The following is a 23,470-nucleotide window of genomic DNA, read 5'->3' as shown; positions in this document are numbered from 1 at the left end:
ACACTTTGCATGCATAAATACTCTAATGACATGGCCAGAGTACCCATTCAGCCCCGTTTTGCTTGTGAGGGGACCCACTCAATAAACCTTAGGGCATTGGTATCCAGAGGGCCCGGCCTTGTAACCCAGCAAGCTTAATGAGGTTCTGCTTCACTCTCTGCATCTATCCCCCTTATTTTTATGAGACTAGACCCTTCTCCTATTCTCCCTTGTCTCACTTTCACCTAGAATTCCTAAAATAATCTGGTTGTGAATCTGATGCACCAATTGTCTCCTCATATTTTCAAGTCCTACTACTAGTCCACTCCCCCAGTTCCCACCTACCCTTGGCTCTCAAATGTCTGACCTGGAGCTTGACTGGATCAGCCACATCCCTTGATCTCTGCACTTGTTTCCCATGTTCTTTCGTGCTTCTCCAATAATTTCCCCTCCCGCTAGGCTCATACCCTTTATACGCCCAGTGGGCTTCATGCTAGTCCCTCTGGACAACATGATGTAATCTTATCCTGAAAGCCTTGACATGGTGCCCTCAACAATAGTGGCAAAGGGCCTTGTATGATGGCATAATCTAGCTATGGTTAATGTAAGGTTAAGGCTAAGATGGTAGGCCCTATACTGGGGACAGGGTCACTCCTAGTAGATCGAAGGCAGGGACTCACCTGAAGGGTGAGGAAGCTGGCCAGATGAAATTATCCATGTCAAGTGCTGGTCAAGAGATGTGAAGTAACAGACAGGTAAAAACCTACAAGTCATACCAGTCTTTTCTACTTATAGCAGAGCTCTCCAGGGAAGAATGAACAACAGGGTTGACGCTGTAAGTCCTGAGAATATGCTTGCTGTAAATATGATCAGAAACTTATGCTATGTAAGCTCAACTGGTTAGCGTGTGTGTGTGTGTGTGTGTGTGCGCGCGCACACACGCGTGCAGGCGTGTATCTTGTCTCTGTTTCTAGTTTTCCTATAGCTCTTTGGTAAAGTCTTTTTTGTAAATACCAGGCCATATTGGCTTGCTTAGGGAAACCAAGAAAAAGCATTTTTGTCTTCTCCAGAGCTTTAGGAATAATCTCTGGGGCAACTGGTAGAGGTAGGAGTGATAACCAAGGTAAGAGCACAAGTTTGTGGAATGGAGTAAGGAGGAATGAGCAAGCAAATAGGGCTGGATCATTTGTTTGAGAAAATACAATATTTTAGGGGGTTTTGTTGATATATTTGTTTAGTGAAATCAAATTTCTAGTAGCGGCATAATACTTTATTATATCAGAAACGCCTTATATGAAACATTCTGCTATTTAGGATATTTCCCCACTTATTTCTATTTTAATATCAGTAACGTAGGCATAGGCCACACAGCTCTTTAGAGCCATGGAAGCTCCTCTGGGCCAGCCCTTGCTGGCCCAGAGGAACTTCCATGGCTCTAAAGAGCTGTGTGGCTTATGGTTTCCCTAAGCAAGCCAATACGGCCTAGTATTTACAAAAAAAGACTTTACCAAAGAGCTTTTTGCACTATAAATCCAGCAATCATGATGAAGAGGACGGTCTGCTCTTCATCACTAGAATATGCAACCAGGGAAACCCAGGGTAACACACTTGCTGTCCTTGAACCACTGGTATACAAAATACTCACACCTAGCTCTTCCCCACCTGGGCGTGATACAATTTGTTTCTCCTCCTCAGATTTATTTCGTCTTATGAACTTCATTTTTGGTTTCTGATCACTTGGCTTCTCTAATCAACTAATTGGTAAGTATGCTGCTGCCCAGGTGCTGTTTGCTTTTCAATCTAAAGTCATCTGTAAATATGTTAAATTCAGATTTTCTTCCCCCCTCATCCCTCCCGCTCCACCCCTCAATAGGAAAAGGAGTTGTCACAAAGGATGAGACACTCACTATATGTCTTTACCTGGGTACCCGGTCTGTCCAGGGAGAATTATCTTCACACACAGTCTCCCCTCCCCCACCCCTACCTCCTGCCCAACACACACATCCATCCCTTCTACACACTGTCTCCTTTTCACCTGCTAGCTGATGCAGTTATTCAGAGTTAGAGATAATATTCAAAATTATCCAGTCCAATCCCCTAACAAACCAGGAAAATAGTTTATTCAAGGTCTCTGAATTAAGTGGCAGGAACAAAATTGAATTCAGGTCTCCTAAATCCACGATGTGTGGGCTGGAGGGTTATGGGTGAAGGAAGGGGACATCGTGGTTCTTGTTATTCATTCAGCGAATGTATTCAGCGTTCACGTACTTCGTGCCAGGCACTATTTTAGGTGCTGGGGATTCCGTGATGGCGATAGAGGGCTCGGAAGAGACAAAATTAACTGAGCTTTCATTCTCAGAACTGACGTACTTTGTCTCACCATCCAGGAAAAATCCCCAGTACCCTGGGTAGGAGTGTTTAGGTCTCATACGGGAGGGAATCCCATCCTTTCTCTGTTCCTGCGCTATCTACAGTGACAGGGCTGATTTACCGCAGAAACCCGAGAGGCGGAACCCTCCAGGGGGCCCTCCCCGCTTCTGCAACTCCACGGCTGGGCGGGGCCGGCTCCAGCGCGCCCCCGCGCCCCAGCTCTCATCTGGAATTATTCGTGTCCCCTTTCCTCCCCTCTCTGCTTCCCTGCCAACCGCTGAAGGACAGAGAAGCAAGACTGGGCTCTAGCGCCATCCTCTGAGAAAGGATTTCGAGCAAGTTAAAATCCTACCGAGGCAGTCGCGCTCAGAATCTAGCACCCCAACGCGGGGAGGGACTGCCTCTCCCGGACCCGGGGTCTATGCAGTGAAGTGCTCTCACGCTTCCCTCATAAATGCTGCAGCCACTCGCTCTCCCCAGCCTCGGCTGAGGCCGCTGCAGCGTCCTCCCCGCTCCCGCCCCACCCGCTAGCTCCGACACCAGAGCCCACTGCAGCTTCCCGGCCGCGCTCCCCTTTCTCCTCCGCTTCCTGCTGGCCTTGGAGACACACGTCATCGACGTGCCATGCGTCGCCTTGGAAACGGGAGCATCCGCGGCTGGGAGACCCGCCCCTGCCGCTCCAGCCACACTCGCGGTGAATAGCCGAGGGGAGTCCCGAACCCGACCCGCCGCGGGTCCCGGCCTCGCCCCGGCCCCTCCGCAGACGCTTCTGTGACCCGGGGACTCCGCGAGCACTTGCTGCGCGTGGCGCCCGGAGGGCGCGCGGACACGGGCGCAGTCCTAGAGGCGAGGCGGGGCAGGCGCCTTCGCCCCGGGGTGAGCGGGACGGACGCCGCCCGGTCCCCGTCCCCGTCCCCGTCCCGCGGGCTCTGCCGGGCCTCCCGGATCCTGCCGCCCGGATTCACCTCCTCACGCCGGCTCCCCGCCCCTCTCGGAAGCCTCCTCTCCCCTCGGCTCCTCCCCGGCCCTCCGGGGACCTCTCCCCTCCCTCCGCCCCGTTCGGGAGGCCGGGCTGGACCTGCCCCAGAGCGGCCACCACCGCTTCTGCCACCCAATGGAGGACGGTCTGCTGGAGATCATGACCAAGGACGGCGGCGACCTGCCGGCGCCTCTGGAGGTGTCCGCCGTGCCGGCCGTGGGGGACGTGATCTCGGGCGAGTACAACGGCGGCATGAAGGAACTCATGGAGCACCTGAAGGCCCAGCTGCAGGCCCTGTTTGAGGACGTGCGGGCCATGCGGGGGGCCCTGGACGAGCAGGCCTCGCACATCCAGGTGCTCTCGGACGACGTGTGCGCCAACCAGCGGGCCATCGTCTCCATGTGCCAGATCATGACCACTGCGCCCCGCCAGGGCGGCCTGGGCGTGGTCGGCGGCCACGGGAGCTTCCCGGGCGCCCCCCAAGAGCCCGAGACCCCTTCGCCTGGGATCGAGGACAGCGGTTTGCTGGATCGCGACCCCGAGGACGAGGAGGAGGACGACGACGAAGAAAAGGAAATGCCCCGCTCCTCCACACCCACTAGTCCCTTTGAGCGCTCCGAGAGCCCCGGGGCTGGTCTCCTCGCGGGGGACGGGCCACTTGTGGAGTCCCTCGACCTCCCCGACATCACCCTGCTGCAGCTGGAGGGCGAGCCCTCCCTGTGAGGGGACTCCGAGGGGCACTGCTTTCCCGAGCTGGCTCTGGGTTCCCGAGTGCATGACGCGAGTGGACTGAACAAGCGCGGTGCAGCACGCTTCACTCCGACCGCTGCTCTGTGGATCAGGCAGAGAGAGAGAGAGAGAGACTCCTTGAGGAAGGATTTATAGGGTGAAGGACTTTGGGAGCATCGGTAATTCTTTCTGCCTAACCAAGCAAGAGACGTAGCAAACTGCAGAAAGGTGAGGTTCCGGGAGAGGATGCGCTCATCTCTGGACTCCCATCCATCCCCTACCCTGTCCTTCCGCCCCCCACCCCAGCCAACAGGAGAACCCCCGAATTGTGTAAATAAAACTCTGCTTTTTCTATTCTGAAAAAAAAAAGGACTTATCCAGGACTATGGCAAATAGTCTCTAACGATTTACCTAGAAATTAAAGAATTGGGGTATTCTGTTCTGGCAACAGAAATTTTCCCCTTCTGCTGAAATCCAAGATATTCAGCGCTCTGCAGAAGCCTCTCCCCTCACAGATCTTTGCGGCTGCTGATTGGTAAAGGAAGCTTGAGGAGGGAACTGCAGCCCTAGAAATCTAGGAGAATGGGGTTCCCAGGGCCCCTGGGCCGGGAGGAGCTGGCTATGAATGTGCATGAAGACAAAATAGCTCAACCTCTCTAGGATTTTGCATGCAGCGCGGATCCTGCTTTGTCGCTGACTACATCTGGAATTGCTTTTTTCCACTCGCTGGGACTTAGAGAACAAAGAGCCAGTTCACAGGCAGAGACTTGGGGGTGCTCAGCAACAGCCCAGATTTAGGGGACATTTGAGGGACTTTTGGGGGCCACAGCCAAAAACTGTCTCTCTCCTGGCTACACCCGCTTAACTTCAGTTCCTTTTTCCTGTCAATATGTCCCTGCCCTCTGCCTCTCGGTCTTGCCTCCATAATGTCTTGTGTGTGTTATGTGTGTCCACTTGTGTAGTAGTAGTATGTGAGCCCTGAGGGGCAGGGCTTGTGGCTCTGGTGTTAGGGGGCTTCAGACCCTTCTCTGAGCCCCAGGCTGTCGTGGCGCTTTCCCCTCTCCTCCCCTCTTTCCCCCCACAACCAGGGCATGGAGCATGTGGCTGTCCTGAGTTTCTTAACTGATGTGCCTCCCTCCCATCTCCTCAAGTGGTGACTTTGTGTGCCCTTCCTCCTCCTCTGTGTACCCCTTCTCAGTGCTTTTCTTGGTGTTAACCTTAATAAAGAGGCATCGTCCCCCCTCCTTGCTGACTGGTACTAGGCGGGTGTCAGGGTTGGGCTTAGTGGGAACTGCAGGGACCATGCCTTCCCTCCTCTCTCCTTGCTTCTAATTCCAAGGAATTGACCATACCTGCCCTCGTCAGGGCAGGTATTGCCCACTCTGCCTGCTTTCCCTTCCATCCTGGACGTTGACCTCCAACTGCATTGGGAAAGGCTAGGGTACGTGTTAAGACTCCCAAACCAACAAGGATTTTTAGTAGCCAGAACTCCAGATGTGCAAGAGACCTCTTTTCAGTGAAGCGCCTAGCCCCTGCCTGAGTCCTCGAATGGCATGATACCTGTTTCATGGGAGGGTTAGGGTGGGGGTATTGTTTGGGAGGGATTGCTGGGCATCTCTGTGAGCAGAGTGACACATCACAAAGGAAACTGCAATAACTGCCTCAGGCCTCTAGTGGGGAATGCCTTACCCCAGGGAGCACAGACTGACATCAGCTCTAGTCAGCTCCCTGGGCAATGAGGATTTCCCAAACAAAATTTAGAAGAATGAGCTGGGGTGGGGTGTGTGTGTGTGTGTGTGTGTGTGTGTTCTTGCTGCTGGTTGCTGCTGAAAGAGCACTGGAGTCACAGATCTGGGCTTGAATATCAGTTCCAACACTGAATGATTGCCTGAGACTTAGTTTCTGCATGTGTAAAATGGGGACAAAAAGTTTTGGGGGAGAAAAATGTCTAAGGCTCCTGGGAAGTCTGTGCAAATGTTAGTTTTCTTATATGTAGTTCTCTTGGAATGGGGAGGAGGTTGTGGTGATTGACTCTTCTGGGAAAACAAAACTACCTAGGGAAGGTTCTAGAAGCTCTCTGTTTATATAATCTTTTCTTATCTAAAGAACTCTTGTCCTTCAGGATAGTCAAGTAAAGGGGATAGTAAGATTCTGACATGGACCTTTTTGTCACAAATGTCACACAGTTATGGGCCGAAAAGATCTTCAGGGCTAGCTCTGTACACATAGGATGACCAGAAGAAGCCCTGAGTTGTACAGTGTTTGGGGAATGTGGGCTGGAGCCTTTAAAGCTGGCAGCTAAAGTATCCCTGGAAATAGGATCCTATTATCGTTCCAGTATTTATCACCATTAACAACAATGATAGCTATCATTTATTAAGCCTCTACTGTGTGCCAGACACTGCCCAGTTTTATCTCCCAACCACCATATGAAGTAGGCACTATTATTATTTTCACTTAACAGTTCCAGAAACAAACTGCAAGACTTGCTCAAGGTCACACAGCTAGTACTTGGCAAAACCAAGACTTCAAGAACCCTAGATTGAAACCATGCTGCTAATTGCTCTTCGGAAGTCTGAGAGTCCTGGAAAGGAAATACTGTTAGTTACATTTTACCTTCTCAGTTGGAACAAGAAATTGCAGCTCAGGTTTGGGTTAGTGACCCTTCTCAGAGTCCAGTGAATGACAATACAGTAACAACACCAAGAAGATGGCCTTTTAGACCCTCCCCTCGAGAGGAAGATGTTGATGCTCCCAGACACTCCCTGCCACAGCTCCGTTTTTGTGCTTTTCGTGTTCCCTGTAACTCAGATTCTTCAGAATCTAACATGAATCTCAAGCCAGCATAGAACCAATCTCTGTACAAAGTTCAGGTTGAGCCCTGTAATCCTTGACTCCATTTTGGTTCCCCTTTCTATGCCCACTGTCATAAATGGGTTATCAGTTCCTTAGCTCAGGGCCTCTTAGAAGTGCTCCATCTATTCCTTCCAAGTCCAGATAGATAAAAATCTCCCCAGGAAAAGCAGGTCTTCAGCTTTCTTCGGTCACCTGCACCAGCATCTAATAGGGATCCAGCACAGGTTGGTCTCCCATCTCCTTCTTCCTCCCTATTCCCCACTCACCTCTAGCATTTCTCCTTTGCATGGTCCTAATTAGTGAGTTTCAGGTGCAATTCCTAACCTGGGACTCATGGATGGGGTCACTCTTGAACTTCAGGGGGTCACAGCCCCTTGAAATTGAATGCAAAAGTCATGTAAGTATGAAAACTCTCTAGAGAGAGATCTACTATTTAAACTTAATTCTTAAAGGTAAGAATTAAGTTAAAAAACTAAGAATCACTGAGCTAAAGAGTAATGAGACTTTTTTCACACACAAAAAAAAAATACCAAAGAAGAAATTATTCTGTCTGAACTGGTTCTGTATTGAACTGGCAATACGCCCTTGCCTCCTGTGGTCTCCAGAGTATTTCCACTGAATTGAAATGGTCACATGACTCTGATTACTCACAGCCTACTCAACAAATTCAAGTTATATTGGCACCCATTAGAATGTGCTAAGGATCTCCTAATACTTTCACTCTGCTAGAGCACTGCTGATATATAGAAGTGAGGAAATGGTCCCCTCCATAGCTTTGTGCGGCAGTTCATGTCTGGGCCCAACACAACACGGAGTGTGATTCATCACAGTTCTTTCAATTTCTGGCACTCCTGTCTCTCAATGGTCTATGGGAAGTCTCTCAGGGTTAGCTCAGTTTCAAAATGCAAACACAACTATGTAGAAATATGCTATAACTTTAGCCTGGTACAACTAAAATCTGCTCTAGAGAAATAGTTATTTCTCGAAGACTTGCAAACTACCCTCCTACATAAATCTGCAGATTTTTTAAACAATATATTTTTAATAGTTTTTAAATTGATTTCAGCGAGGAAAGGTGAGGTAGAAAGAGATAGAAACATCAATGATGGGAGAGAAATCATCAACCGATGGCTGCCTCCTGCACACTCCCTACTGGGGGATCGAGCCCAGCAACATGGGTATGTGCCCTCACCCAGAATTGAACCATGACCTTCTGGTTCATGGGTTGATACTCAACCACTGAGGCACACTGGCAAGGCTAAATCTGCAATTTTAGGTGTGGCCTCAGTATCACCGCAGAGTATGGTCTCTGCTTGATATGTATAATGAAATGGCTTACCCAGAAATTTTCTCAGAAATAAGGAACAGTTCTTTCCTACATATATTTAAGTCTATATTCCTTGCATGACAGAAAACTGCTTGCATCTTTGAAAAGGCAGGTTTTCCTAATCATCTTTCCCGATCTACATGCCTAGGAATAGAAATTCAGCCAAGATACCCAGCTACAGTAAAACAATAATATAGGACAAAAAGAATATTTTTGACTCTTTTATCCCAGCTACCATGCCCCTCCCCTCCTTCATCCTCTCCACCCTCCCTCTCCCTTCTAGAATGTTTCCAGAGGTGAATTCCCTCTGAGAAGCACAGCCTTTCTGCTTGGAAGCGCTGTGCTCATAGAGGGATGCCTGCTCTGTAAATAATGCTGTAATGGTGCCACCTGGTGAGGAACAGAAGCATTACAAGGGGACCCTCCAAGTGAATTTATGCCTTTCAATTCAGTGAGCACTACCAAATGCTTACTAAAGGCCTGGCTCTCTGCCAAGTAGTGGGTGGTGGGGACAGAAGAGGAAATTAAATAAATAAAATGTATTTGAACAATATGACAACCAACTGTAATAAACTAACTGGTCTCCTCCAGCCTCTTACACACCTATAATCCTAAAGATTATTCTTCCTAAACACACACAGCTCTGAGAATTCATCCTCAGAAATGTCCCCCTTATATCCTGAATTAAATATAAAATCCAGTGGTTGGGGGAAATCCTAGTAAGGCCTGGCATACCTTTGGGCCATACATTTAATTTCCCAGGTGCATTTTCTAGCCACTGTCTCATCAATCGGAGGCCCATATCATCCAGTCAGCTGTAAATGATTCCCAAGGATATCCCAGCTCTCTTAATCTCTGGATGAGTGGGCTGGATGAGTTCCCCCTAGCCCTTGACTTTATTTCTCTTAGTCTTCCCAAGTGCCATCAGAAATAAATCTCTCATCCAGAAAAGGGACTTCTGCGGCCATGGTCACCTGCACCAGCTTCTCATGGGGGTGTCCGACAAGGCTGCTTTTCCCTCTCCCCCCTTTTATGCTACCTGGAAGTAGGAAATTCCCAGAAATAGCATGCAAAGCTTTTTATTATGAATTTGTGCTTTTCTTTCTAGGAATAGGGTTCAAAGCTTTCATCAAATTCTTAAGTCTATAAAGCCAAAGACGTTAACAAACTCTATAGTCCAAATATGCTATTCATCATTTCCCAGGAATGCCCATTTTTCTGATCTGATTTTTTGCTCATTCTCTTTATTCTTCCTACTCCATTCCATCTCTGCCTGTTGGAATCCTAACCGTTCTTCGGTTCTTCGAGGCCCTCTCAACTGCCATTTCCTTCATGGAGCCTTTTCTAATGTGATCTCTTCCTCCTTTAAATGCCCAAATCGTTTTGTTTGTACCTCTTTTGGGGACAATTACTATATTTCTTTACTTCTATTATTCTTTTTTTTTTTAATTTCTTTATTGATTAAGGTGTCACATATTTGTCCTCATCCCCCCATTCCCATCCCACACCCCGCCCCACGGATGCCCCAACCCCCAGTTGAACTTAACCGTTGGATAGGCTCATATGCATGCACACAAGTCCTTTGGTTGATCTCTCCCCCCTCCTCCCAACCTCCCCTATCCTCCCTCTGAGGCCCGATAGTCCGATCGATGCCTCCTTGTTTCTGGTTCTGTTCTTGTTCCTCAGTCTATGTTGTTCATCATTTCCCCTAGATGAGCGAGATCATATGTCACTAGAGATATACTTATAAGAACTGAATGTGAGACAAGCAATAATAGTTATGCTGACAGGCAAATGAATCAGTCTGTAGTGAGTTTCTTTCTGGACCAACAGTTCTTTTGAGACCCAATTTCAATGTCCACCAGTTCCTTATGTGTACATGTCAGCACTGACCCCTCTGCTCTGGATGGTGGACAAATGGTGGTAACGGAGGTCCGACTCCCTCTGGTTTGGTCTCGGCTGGACCCAGGGGCACGGCCTCACCTGGACTAAGGGGCACGTGGCCTCACCCAGACCCAAGGGGCGCGCGGCCTCACCCGGGCCCAGGACCCAGCCTCACCCGGATGGATCCAGGGGCACACGGCCTCACCCGGACCCAGGATCCGGCTTCACCCGTACCCAGGGGCACAAGGCCTCACCCGGACCCAGGGGCACATGGCCTCACCCGGGCCCAGGGACCCAGCCTCATCTGGGTCCAGTGGCGCGTGGTCTCACCCGGACCCAGGGGCACGTGGCCTCACCCGGGCCCAGGGACCCAGCCTCACCTGGGTCCAGGGGCGCAAGGCCTCACCTGGACCCAGGGGCGTGTGGCCTCACCCGGACCCAGGGGCGCGTGGCCTCTCCCAGACCCAGTGGCGCGTGGCCTCACCAGGACCTAGGTGCGCGTGGCCTCTCCCAGACCCAGGGGCGCGTGGCCTCACCCGGACCTAGGTGTGCGAGGCCTCACCCGGACCCGGGAGCCAGCCTCACCCGGATCCAGGGACTCATGGCCTCACCCGGACCCGGGGGCGCGTGGCCTCTCCCAGACCCAGGGGCACGTGGCCTCACCTGGACCCGGGACCCAGCCTCACCCGGATCCAGGGACACATGGCCTCACCCGGACCCGGGGGCGCGTGGCCTCACCCGGATCCAGGGACACATGGCCTCACCCGGACCCGGGGGCGCGTGGCCTCTCCCAGACCCAGGGGCACGTGGCCTCACCCAGGCCTAGGTGTGCGAGGCCTCACCCGGATCCAGGGACACATGGCCTCACCCGGACCCAGGGGCGCGTGGACTCTCTCAGACCCAGGGGCGCGTGGCCTCACCCAGGTACGGGACCCAGCGTCATCCGGGTCCAGGGGCACATGGCCTCACCCGGACCCGGAATCCGACTTCACTTGGACCCAGGGGCACGTGGCCTCACCCAGACCCAGGGACGAGAGGCCTCACCTAGACCCAGAGGCGTGTGACCACACCCGAGCCCAGAGGCGCGCAACCTCGCCCGCACCCGGGTCCCAGCAGGGTTTCGTCTTCTTGATCCCAATTCCTGTTGGTCAATTCCCTCTCAGCAATTCCTTCGGCCATTTTCCCAGAGCTCCAGGATGGCTGCCGCAGAACTCGTTGGGCGGCGGGCTCGGCGAAGCTCCGGTGTGCCCGGTGCACGGTGGCGGGCTGGTCCGGTGTCGCTGCGTCAGCCCTTGGGTCTGCAGCGGTGGCCGGTCGCTGAGCGTGCGCACCTGGCCGCTTCCGGGGCATTGAGATTCTTGAAGGACTCGGAGGTCAGCAAGCGCGGAGTCTCCCACCCCATGTCTCCCAGGGGCTCGTCTGACCGTGCTCGGCAGCCAGTGGAGCCATCCCCTCAGCCGGAGACCACCGGGGGAACTGCGCCGAGCACGGTCCAGGCCGCCATTGTGTCGCCTGAGCCGTAGTTCTTAAAGTGTGGTCTTTGGGTCACCGGCATCAGCATCATCCCGCATACCCTTCTTTTATTCTAGTTGTAGAGCATCCGCTCAGCCAGCCCTCTGGTGGTTCTGGATGGTGTCTGCTCTGCTCTCCCGTCGTAGTCTCAAAGTTGTTGTGGTAGGCAACGATCAGGCTTCTGCCCTATGCCTCCATCTTGGTTCTCCTTTGTATAGTTAAGTCTTGATTGTTGTTGGTGTCACTGGGAGGAATTGTCCTCCAGGCCAATTGGCCGTGAGGGCCCTCTTTGTCTATAAAGGAAGAGTTGCTGTGCAGGAGACACGTTTATGGGCCGGGTCTTGGTGCCAAAAGGCTTTGGCGCTCACTGAATCTGCCTTTTGAATGTGTCCCTTATGCGCGTGGTTGAAATCTGGTGTCATCTCACACAGACCACTAGATGCCCTCGTTTCTGGGTCTCCAATGGAGTGTAGGTCAGCTACTGCCTGAAGCACTCAGCAGGGATTACAGCAAAAACTGTAGTTTCCTCCTCCTGTCTGAGTGGCCCTGGAGCAGTCCGACTAGAACCGCAGTTCATCTGGTCAAGCTGCCAGAGGGCAGGCCACCCACATGCACAAGCCGTTGCTTGGAGCGCAGGTGCGCCTGCAAGACTTGCGGGGCGGGTCTTCAAAACGTGCGGGGCGGGTCCCAGGGCGGGGTGGGTCTCAGGGCAGGGCGGGGTCTCAGGGCGCCAACAGGCCATGGCGTGGCGAACCGCAATGGCTGCGAGTCTGCTCCTTCTGCCTTCCACGTTTCTAAGCCCCCTCGTTCCGCACTCCAGCGCAGCAAACACTGATTGCTGGGCGCACCTCCACAAGAGTCCCGCCTCTCCCCGCAGGCGTCTGGGTCTCCTGCGCGTCCCCAGAAGCTGGGTTTCAGGGTGATGGGGAGCTAATCTCCCCTAGGGTTGGAACAAAAGCCGCGCGTACCTTCCCTTGCCACCAGCCCGACCCACGCGCCTCCGCACCTCATCCCCTCTGATTTCGCTGGTTTCCTCTTCCCTCTTAGCTGTAAATCTACCATTCAGCCATCTCTCCTGTAGTTCTGGGTGGCAGACGCTCTGTCCTCCAGTCGTGCCCCTGAAATTGCTGTGCGCGGCGCAGTTCGCCGTTCATTTGTTTAACTTTGCCGCCTTCTTGGTTCTCCTCTGTCAAAATGGCTAGAGGACTTGAATGTAAGATGAGAACTCCTAAGAATCCTCCAAATCAGTGTTGGCGGCCTCCGGGGCCCCGAGGATCTCAGTGCGCAGCTCGGCCAGGTCGGTGGCGCGGATGAGCCCCTCCTGCAGAAAGATGGTCTCTTCCTTCACCGAGAGCCGCTGCGCCGAGTCCGCGGCCGCCGCCACAGCAGCTGCCGCGGCGCCCACGAGCCCATGGCCCCGGCTGCGGTGCTGACTGAGAGGAGCAGCCGCCCAGTCTGGGGAGACGCGAGCAGCCGTCGCCTCCCTCACCAGTCCATCTTTTAGTTGTATTTCCGAAACTGCCATGCGAGGCAACAGATCAGCCTTTCACCTCCGCCGCCATCTTGCCGAGTCTGTATCTCTATTATTCTTTATGTGCTTATTATTCCCCCTTCCAGATTATTAATATCTTGAGAGATGGAACTGCTTTTCTCATTTTTATAGTCTCTGAAGCACTGACCTTATTTTATTGACTTCAAGGCACCATTGATTGTGTGGCACATCACTATTTTAGAAAATAAATTAAGAAAAAATACTGCCAATTAAGCTATTACTATGCTTTCTTATTACTTATATTTTAAAATTTCACTCCTATTTAAGAGTTCACTAAGATTTATTTTTTATATCACTACAATGCACATAAATTTAACTGAAAGTCATTACGGTATTCTTATAATTTCCTCATATTGAGCTCAACACTTCTGAATTACTTATTGATTCAGAGTTGTTGATATCTGTACTTCTCCATGCGTTCATATTTTCTGGGTCATTAAGCTATGTAATAAAAGCCTAATATGCTAAGTGTCCAATCGTTTGACTTTTCGACCAGTCACTATGATGTGCACTGACCACTGGGGGACAGACACTCTGACCTGACCGGTAGGTTAACTTGCTGCTGGGGTCCAGCCGGTTGGGACTGGGTGAGACAGGCCGGACACACCCTGGAACCCTTCCGCGGTCCCTCCCAGGCCGATCATGCACCAGTGGGGTCCCTCAGCCTGGCCTGCACCCTCTCGCAATCCAGGACTCCTCGGGGGATGTCAGAGAGCCGGTTTTGGCCTGATCCATGCCGGCCAGGCCGAGGGACCCCACCGGGCCTCTAGTAGTGTTAATAAAGCAGCATTTCTTAGAAAGAGCTCCACTGTTGTCTTTGAGAATTTCTTCCAGGCCACAACACCTATTTTGCGAGTTTTAAAGCTGGGATTTTTAAAAATCTTGCCAGAAAGTGTTCAAGGAAGATGTTCAGACAAGAAGCAAGTCAGATATTCCTTCAAATGATCTTTAAATGGTTAATTAAATGAAACATCAAGAGATTATAATTTTCCATCATGCCACATAGAATAACAACTAGGCCCAGGCATGTGCAGGCAATGACAACTCTGTCATAACTGCTGCTTGGCCAACAAGAATTGTGAGCTGAATTGATTATTATTTATAAGACACATCCCATTTCAGAGAGGTTAAAATGTGGATGGTGGGGATGTCTGGAATCAATTAAATGAGCAGCAAGGGACCTTTCTCATAAGCAGAAAATAGGTATTTAATTGAGTCATAAATATATCAATGAAAAATTACAGGACTTTAGAGCTAAGAATAAACCTCTTAGAATCTTCAAAAATGCCATTGCTGAAAGAAACCTTAGTGATGCTGACATAGCCATTTTATATATAACTCAGATGTCTGAAGAGACTTCCCATGTCTCAGAGATCTGATTAATTTGGCCCAAATTCAATTTCCAAAATCTGGGAATTCCACAGCATTTCATACAATTTCTACAATGTCCCATGTTTTGTTTTGCTTTTGTTTCCCTCTGTATGTACACCCGAGTCCATGCAAACTGCCTCAGCTGACTCCTTATCATCTCTAGGACACATGAAACAGCCCCTTCTCTGGTTTCAATAAGGAATATAACCCTACTGGGCATTTTTAAATTTTTGCTGTAGACTTGAATTTTAAAAATAGAGAGGGGAGTGATCACAAGGAAAGTTCCCATTGAAGACTTTATGCCTTTCACAGGCTCCTTCACCCTATCCTTCCTAGACTCTCTTCCTCCTGCCTACTCCAAGAAAATGAACAAATTCTTTCTCTTACTCTGAGAAAAATAGTTTCTCTCACATTTAATTCCCTGGGTGGGGGAAATTTACCTTATTTACACCAGATTATTTAAAAGTGGTATATATATATAAAATTAAAATATAGCCTTCTTCTAAGAAGATTTACAGTGAATACTTCATTTCATATATTTAAAGAAATAGATGGGGTGACATACCCAAGGTTGCATAGTTAATGACAGCATTAGCAACTCTGGTTGTCTGAATTATAGAGATCAGTGGGTTCCCCTCCTATTAAATGGTACTGCCCCTTACTCTGCTATAAGTGATTACAGTATGCTAAGGAAAGCTTGGGGTGGCTTGGATTCAGCTTTGGGAATAAAAAGGGAAAGGCAAAACTTCTTTTAGAGCAGACAAACAATTCTTAAAAGCACTGTGATAAAAGATATCCTAGAAGGGAACCATGAATGAGTCAATCTGCCAGCAAATATTTACCACCTGCCTATTATGTCTCATGAGAGAGGTTAGGCACTGGGGCAGACTCCAATAAATCATGGTACCTGCCCTGAGTTGGGACAGAGTGCTTTTCAGAATATTGAAGGCAAAAATCTGTCTTCTGTTAGCATTGTTAACTAAATTAAAAGCAAGTTAATTTTAAAATGGGAATGGTGTGTGTGCACTGGGGACCACGAGGTGGGGATGACAAGATGAAATGGAGAGGACAAAAGTTTAAAAAATGCTGAAAAACCACAAAATTTTATGCTACAGAAGACATCAAGTATGACATTAGAAGAAAAGCAGTAGCAGAGGTGGTATCCTGTAATTCTCTGGAAAAAAGTAAGTAGAAAGGGGTTGGGGAGAAAAAGTACTTATCGCCTCTATACCAATGCACAGACTACAGAAATAAACAAATAGAACTTGAGACTTTATATAATGAGAAAATAAAAACTCACAGAAATAAAGAAACTTGGAAGGATGGGAGTCATGCCTGAAACATGCAATGAAAAAAGGTGCCATACATTGTTCCAAAGAAACAGACCTGGGTTCTTATGTACAACTGGAAAAGAATTGAGAATTGTGTGGCACACGCCATATGTTTGTGGGGAACTTTCTTCTGAGACAGAAGCAGCTTCTTTGCTGTGATCTATAAAAAGTCAGCCTTGCACTCAGCATGTCCAAAATTCAAAAAGAAAAGGGAAAAGGGCAGGGAGTAAAGGAAGGAAAGCGACAAAAGGAAGTAAGTAGGAGGAATAAAATAAAAACAAAAGAAAATAATGGAAGGAAAGTCAGAGTAGCACATTATATCACAAAAAGTCTTATATGGGGTTATATATCCTTGAGAGTGGAAACAAGAAAGGAATTATTTAGGTGAAGATAAAAGAGAAGGAAAGAAGTTATATCATTATAAAAATGTGTTAGAGTCTACAAAACATAAACTGGATTATAGATCCCAGGAACAAATAAATGAAATTAGTACAAAGCCAAGTTCTAGGAGTGAAGGGAAAGTTGATTTAATCCTATATAATGAAAGCCTAATATGCTAAGTGTTCGGTCGTCCATTCAACCAATCAAAGCATAATATGCTAATGATATGCTAAGGCTGCTCAACCACTCTCTGTGACATGCACTGACCACCAGGGGGCAGACATGCACTGACCATCAGGGGGGCAGACGCTCTGACTGGTAGGTTAGCTTGCTGCTAGGGTCTGGCTGATCAGGACTTAGTGAGATCCAGACACGCCTGGAGCCCTCCCCTGCTGGCCAGCCTCCCACAGCCCTCCCTGGCCCTGATCATGCACTGGTGGGGTCCCTCAGCCTGGCCTGCATCCTCTCATATCTGGGACCCCTTGGGGGATGTCGGAGAGCTGGTTTTGGCCCGATCCTGCAGACCAGCCCGAGGGACCCCACTGGTGCACGAATTTGTGCACTGGGCCTCTAGTGTAATATAATCCTTCAGAAGGAAAAGGATGGCAGAGCAGAGCTGCAATTCTGGATCTAATTCTGACCCACAAGATGGAATTGATTAGTAATATGGGAGTGAGGAAAATCTTGAGAGAAAGTAACTATGCCATTTTGGTTCTTCCTGATAGTCAAGGGGATAAGGTGACAGATATTAGAAGACTGACTTCAAAGAGTTAAAAGATGATTTTCATAGCCTGAAACTCTATGGGGGGAAGGCTCAAGGAAGATGGGATTCTCTTAAGAATGAAATTCAGTTAGTGCAATTCCTTTGGCACCCAGTAAGGAGGAGCAGATGGAATGACTACAGGGATCTCTCCAATGAACTCAGATTTAGAGATGCCAGGCAGATATAGGTATATCTAAGAGTGTAGTAGACATATTTCAACACTTTCAAAAGCACAAACCAAAAGGCAAAACTGAGGAATTTGATTACAAAACAAAGATTTATATTCTGTTAAAGGAACCAGAGACAATGCTAATAGGCAGATGGTAGAATGAAGAAAATATTTGCTTTGTCTAAAGCTGACAAGTATGTAATATCCTAGAATATACATGAAACTCCTGCAATTGAACAGGAAAAATACACCAACCCAATCGAAAAAAAAAAGTGCAAAATAAATCATCAGGAAACATATAGAATAGGAAAAAGCTAATATGCAATGGAAATTTAATCAAAACCATTAGTAATCAAATGCAAATTAAAACAACAATGAGATAGCAATTTACAACAAAATTAGAAATCTAGGTAATTACAAATGTTTTCAGAATCTTGTACTGTTGAAGACTGGTTCCACCACTTCTGGAAAGCAATCTGGCATTATTTGGGCACATTAAAAAGATTCATGCACTAGAGCCAACCAATGCCTTTCCTATGTAATATAAAACAAATTATTTACAAATCCAGAAGGGGCCAATACAAGGATGTTCTTGCAGGGTTATTTGTAGTGCCATGGAGATGGAGGCAATGTGTGTGTTCATCACTGGAGGAGTGGGTGGGTACCATGTGATGAGTGTACATCATGGAATACCAGATATCAATGTGAAGTAACAGATTTAAATGTCAGCATCTGGCAGTAGGGACGGAGATGAAAAACAGTAATTAGTGAAAAAAACTAAGAATGAGACATAGCTTAGTAGTTGGAATGCATTTAAAAATAGATGCCTACAAAACAACAATTTTCTGAGAACATGTTTAAACAGAAATAACACATTAAGCACATAGGAAAATGGCCTATTGTGGGGGTGGCAGTGGTAATGGGAGTGAAGATAAAGGGTATAAAGATAAAAAAAAGAAATGAAGACATAAAACAAGAGGGCCTTTCCTTGCAGGGACCAATGATGGTGTGTCATGAACTGAAGAGGATGATTAACTCAATCCAAGGAACAAAAAGTTCAAAATAGAACATAGCAACACAAACACAAATAGAACCTCAATAGAATAGCACTTAGAAGAGGAAAAACTGGAATGAGGAAAATTTGCAAAAATACTGACAGCGAAATGGGTTTGTTATTCCCAATAAGAAGTACAAAGGACAGGTAAGTACAATGCTCAGGGCACATGAGGTGCTGTTTACAATTGGAAGGGAGAAAGTACCATTTTGGAGGGCTGATTTAGATGTTTGAAACACTTTATCTAATTTAATCCTCAAAACCACATTGAGGTAGATATTATCTTAGTTAAGACTTGTTTGGTTGCAAGAAATAAAAACCCATGGAGGAAAAAAAGTGTATTATAAGGATGTAAGTTTATCTCACAAAACCCAAAAGCATGCAGCTGGGCCACCCAGGCTGACCGAAACCAGGGCAGCCATTATCTCAGGCTCTTTGGAGATACAGTCTTTTATCTCTGCTTCCCTCTGCCCTCTGACTTCAACCTATTCTTCCTGCCTGCCAACTTTATTTGCTTTTTCACATACATGGAAAAAGATAACTGCTCCATAGCTTGAGTGCCTGCCTGTTCCAGCCCAGGAATGACTACCCCCACTGCATACCAATTCCAGATTCCCAGGAAAGAGGACTTAATTGATCCAGCTTACCTGCACTGATTGTGGTGTTGGTGGAGGGTGGCATCTCATGGTACTAACTTGGTTGCCAGGGTTCACCCCTGTTGTAGGAGAAGAGGTTTCTTGGAGAATGGTCTGTGTTTCCATAACATTCTCTAAAATGTCTACCACAGCTAATTGGATTGTGGAACTTTTGCCAAATGAATGAATGACACGAGACACAGTTTTGTCTAACTTGAAAGCCCGTGCTCTTTCTCCTACATCATGAAGCCTTCCAAACGATTCCATTTGAGGTAACTGTTTCCATTACCTTAGTAACAGAGAATGTTCTTGTATAAGGATATTCCCAGGAAACAGATGGCATGCTCAAATTAGGATAGTTTGAGGCGAGTTTAACAAAGGATCCTTTACAAAGGTGTGGGCAGGGGGTAGGAAAATCACACTGGGGATACAGTACCCCGAATCTCATATTAGAGGAACTAAGCCTGAAAAGGTCTTGGGAGATGGTGGTTCCAGAACTTAGAAAGAGAGAACTATCCTGGGTTGGGTTCACTTCCCATAATTTTGGCCTGGGCTGTGGTAACCCTAGAGCAGTGATGGGCAACCTTTTGAGCTTGGTGTGTCAAACTTCGCCAAAAAACTGAGCATAACTCGGGTAGTGTGTCACTTTGAGGAAAAAACTAACTCCAAGACTCTAGTCGCAAATGTTTCATCCTCAGGAGCAGCAAATGTTTCATCCTCGGCATGCGGCCGCGTGTCATCAGAAATGGCTACGTGTGTCAGTGCTGACACGCGTGTCATAGGTTCGCCATCACTGCCCTAGAGTCTGGTCTCAGACCCTCCAAATACAGGTAATGGGAGATGGTGGTTCCAGAACTTAGAAATACTTAAGAGAATTAGGCAAAGAGGGCCAGCTGACAGGAGCTGAGAGCTTAGCTAAAAGGACTCAAGTGAGCTTGCCACAACCCCCACAGGGAAAGAAACAGAGGATTAAACACCCCAACCTCACACTACTCCTGCCTTTTGATCTTTGGCCAATGCTACTCATTGATGGAACCCAATAGAAGGCCAGAGATAAGGGAATCTGTTAACACGGTCCATGCAGGTCAGCTTCTCAAGCCCAGAGCTAGATGAAGGGGGTGAGGAATTAACCTGACGAGGCAAACAGATATCTAGGTCTTTAGACTAGAAAATAAAAATAACCTTGGAAGTCCAAAAAGATGAGATTTTAAGAGTGCCCCTAGAGGCACTACATGTTTAATTTTCATGACCTGGGTAAACTATATTTCTATATATTTAAACTGAGTATTTCTCCTGAAGTCACTAATAATAGGTGCCTCAAGGGCTTCCTTGAGGGCTCAGGGCTCTGGACACTCCCTCTCCACTTCTATGGGAACAATTTTGCTTTTATTTGGTTTTAAGATTTCGTTGAAGAAGCAGCGCTACAGCGCCTCGTATGGCCACTGTGCTAAGGCCTAAAAGGTGAATCCAACTAGTGGGGAAGGCAGAGAAGTAACGAGAGTGCAGCGGCAGGGGAACCCACAGGTTCTGAAGGGAACTCAGAGAAACCAGCAAGGGGAAGGGGCCCAGGAAGGCTTTGTGGCGTGGATAACCGGAAGGGGGCGGCAGGGAAGCCCAAGGGACATTCCGTTATCCAAAAGAGGGAAGAGGAACCCAACAATGACATGATTCGCTAAAAGTGGGGCTACCACCTGGAAAGAACCGGGCTAGGGATCCGTGGACAAGGCTGGGAGCTATGGTGACGCGATGTGATTGGCAAGATCTCTGCTCAGGCTTGCCTCCAGCCTGGCTCCGCCCCATCCCCTCCCATCCCCCGCCAAAGGGGCCGGGCATTTCAGCAATTCCACTCCGCCGGGTGGGGACCCCAAGCCCGGCGTCCGCTCTGCTACGGGGGAGGGTGAGCGCCCAGTCTCCCAAAATAGCAGGTTTCCCCGAGGCGGTCGGGTTAGCGCCGTCCGCCGGGGCGGGGCGGCCCTGGAGAAGGCTCTCATTGGTTGCCACGGCGGTGATCCGAGAGGCCGCGCGCGGCTGATTGGCCGCAGGTTCCTGGCGCAGCCGGCGCCCGTCCCGCTCCGGGTGGTAACTGGGTCAGGGCCCCCGCCTCTTGGGTAGTGTGGGCAGCCCGGATCGTGGAAATGGAAAGGGGCTGCGCAGGGCCGCGCATGTCAGGGTAGCTTCTAGTTTTTCATGACATGGGTTCTTCCATCCCTGTGGGCTCTTTGTGTACCTCCCGTGCCCCGGAACCGGAGCAGCTGCTGGGACAAGGGAGACGCGACCAGGGCAGCGGCTTCCCCTGCGCGAGAGTCAACCCCCCCCCCCCCCGCCGGCCCTCCCCCCCCCCCCCGCAGGCGTCTGTTCCTGTCTGGCGGGAGTCCAGGACCTTGAACCAGAAGGTGCTCGCCCTTGAGAAGTTGTAGGTCACAAAGCCTGGTTTTCCAGCATTCCCGTCCCCATTCACCCCCTCTCCTCCTCCACCATCCACCTCGAATGCAACATTTTAAGGACGAATCAGGCAGTTCTGGTCCCCGGCTTTCTAACCCCTGTTCCCCAATTTTCTACCTTACTGCTTATTCTTTAAGGCTTAGTTCTAATCACCTTATTGGTACAAAGCCGGCCCCATTTTTCGGGGCAGTTATTCGATGACCTCCTTAGGAGTGCTACTAGCTTTGGAACGGGTGCCCCAGTTAGAATTGCAGCTGTGCCCTTTGAAATGCCTCCAGGAGCCTCCGTTTTGCACCTCAAAATGAAGATAATGTCAGTACTTCGAGGGCTTTGTTATGATTAAATGTAAAGCTGTTAGAATATAAGTGTTTAATAAATGTAAGATGCTGTCATTATCCTTCCCCCCCCCCCCCCCCCCCCCCCCCAATGTACTTGGTGTAGGCCTCATAACATTTGCCCTTTGTATTGCGGTTGTTTTTGTCTACTCTATTAGACTTGGGGCTTAAAAGTTAGAACTGTGTCTTGTTTATGATGCCAACATAAAACAAAGCCTGGCAAATGTATGCTATGAAATTATTTCTCATAAAACTTTTTAAAAAGCATCCCTTCTTCTCCTTTTCCTATACTCTATTTTTTTTTTTCTTCTTCGCCTTTTTCTTTTAAAGGCTCGTTGAGACAGGAATTTTCAAACTTGAAGAAGAAGCTGAGATCCAAGGGGGAAGACTAAGCACCTCTTTTGTTCTCCATGGTGACCAAGATCTTAACATCCTCCTTTCCATGTGACTAAACTTCAGACAGGTTTCTTCTTGACTCTGGGCCCCTGACCTCCCTTTCCTTAGAGCATTTACTTGCACAGTCATTGCAAATTCCTTCTATGATCCTTTGAAATGTATACAAGTCTCCTTAAAAGCCTCTTACCAGTTTTGAGACCCAGGGAATGTCTTTCTCAAGGACTGGGGACCATTCCTTTGAAATGTAATCCTCAAGGAAGATAGCACCCCCATTTCCTAGTCTCTGTGGGAAGGTAAGAGCCTAACTTCAGTGGGCACCTTGCTCCAAATTTTGAAACAACCTCCTGTGAACTTACTTTTCCTTTGGGTAAGATCAATCATCACACACAGGTGGCCTAAGAACCCCCCTCCATCACACACACACACACACACACACACACACACACACACACAGCTCTAAAAGTCCCCCCCAGCAGAGTTGAGTTCAATCTCCTATTGCAATAGTCTTAAGTCTTTCTTGCCTGTTTAACCTTGCCTAGTGTAATTTTTCTTTGATAATGGAAATCTTTAGGTTCTGCGCTTATTGTTTCTTCTCAATTACAGTGATGTCTCATTTCTTCCACCTAAGAAATCAACTTAATGCCAGCTCTGTTCCTCACATGTCCTTTGATATCTAGAGATTCACCAGTTTGTACTCAAAAAATAAAGCTTTGTGGAGTGAAGGTACTGCATTAAGTCAATGCAGAGAGTAGGATGTGATAGGATGTGGATAGGGTAGTACATCTATTTGAGGGCATCCTAAATGAGGTGCATTCATCTTATGGAAGTGGTACCAGAAAATACAGAACAGGACTAGTCCCTTTTCTTTCCTAACTGTTTTGAAAAGAGTATGAGAAAGATGCCGTTTTCAAAGAAAGAGAGAACAGCTGAGAATATAATACTCCCTGAAGGGATGCTAGGTTTGGTTAAGGAGAGAAGCTAGAGGAAACCAGAGAGGTCAGGGTTGCAAATAGATAGGCTTCTTCAATGCTGGAGGTCATGTAGAGAGATATTCCTTAAAGTACAGGGAATGAAATGGATCCATTTAAGATGAGGAGGTAAGGTGGGATAGGACTGAGTTGGAATGACATGAAAGATGATTGAGAAAAAGGAAGGCAGTAGGGAGAGGGGAGTTAATTTGGGGTATAAATAACAGGGAAACTGGTAGTCTGAGAAGCTTGTTAGAGGCACTTACTACTTGGATCTAAAGGGAAATATCAAGCAGTCATGTTACTTAAAGAAACTAAAGGATTTAGACACAGTGGCCTCTCACACTTGCCCTTCCCCAACAACAATAAATAAGTTGAATGCAGTGTTGGCAATTTAATGCCACCACAAATTCTCTCTCAAGGGCTAGTGGAGGGCA

General features: G+C 48.4%; 2 protein-coding genes and 1 long non-coding RNA gene across 8 annotated transcripts in view; 2 read left to right on the top strand and 1 right to left on the bottom strand.

The window, feature by feature from the left end:
• The window catches only part of ASB8 (ankyrin repeat and SOCS box containing 8), a 30,972-nt gene extending 30,540 nt beyond the window's left edge, over positions 1-432 (bottom strand). For 2 of the 5 annotated variants that reach the window (XM_028144273.2, XM_054719128.1), the window contains exon 1: positions 347-432. The gene's annotated coding sequence lies outside the window, so the exon portion shown is untranslated. Of the gene's footprint in view, positions 1-324 lie in introns of all 5 variants that reach the window. The other 3 variants (XM_054719127.1, XM_054719130.1, XM_054719129.1) reach the window with 3 other exon arrangements.
• Positions 433-603: 171 nt separating this feature from the next.
• On the top strand, positions 604-22,794 carry LOC114231220 (uncharacterized). Of its 2 annotated transcripts, XR_008556617.1 has the most exons (4): positions 604-734; positions 1,675-1,740; positions 22,000-22,113; positions 22,669-22,794. It is a non-coding gene; the product is annotated as an uncharacterized LOC114231220 (long non-coding RNA). The 2 variants fall into 2 exon arrangements; XR_008556616.1 differs by lacking the exon at positions 22,000-22,113.
• On the top strand, positions 3,057-5,295 carry CCDC184 (coiled-coil domain containing 184). The gene has a single exon (XM_008140609.3). It carries the CDS (start codon positions 3,464-3,466, stop codon positions 4,049-4,051), a length of 588 nt encoding a protein of 195 aa, XP_008138831.2. The 5' UTR covers positions 3,057-3,463; the 3' UTR covers positions 4,052-5,295.
• Positions 22,795-23,470: the final 676 nt, after the last annotated feature.

This window comes from Eptesicus fuscus, chromosome 7 (genome assembly GCF_027574615.1).
Source record: "Eptesicus fuscus isolate TK198812 chromosome 7, DD_ASM_mEF_20220401, whole genome shotgun sequence".
NCBI classification, from domain to species: domain Eukaryota; kingdom Metazoa; phylum Chordata; class Mammalia; order Chiroptera; family Vespertilionidae; genus Eptesicus; species Eptesicus fuscus.
This window is presented reverse-complemented; position numbering and strand designations above follow the sequence as displayed.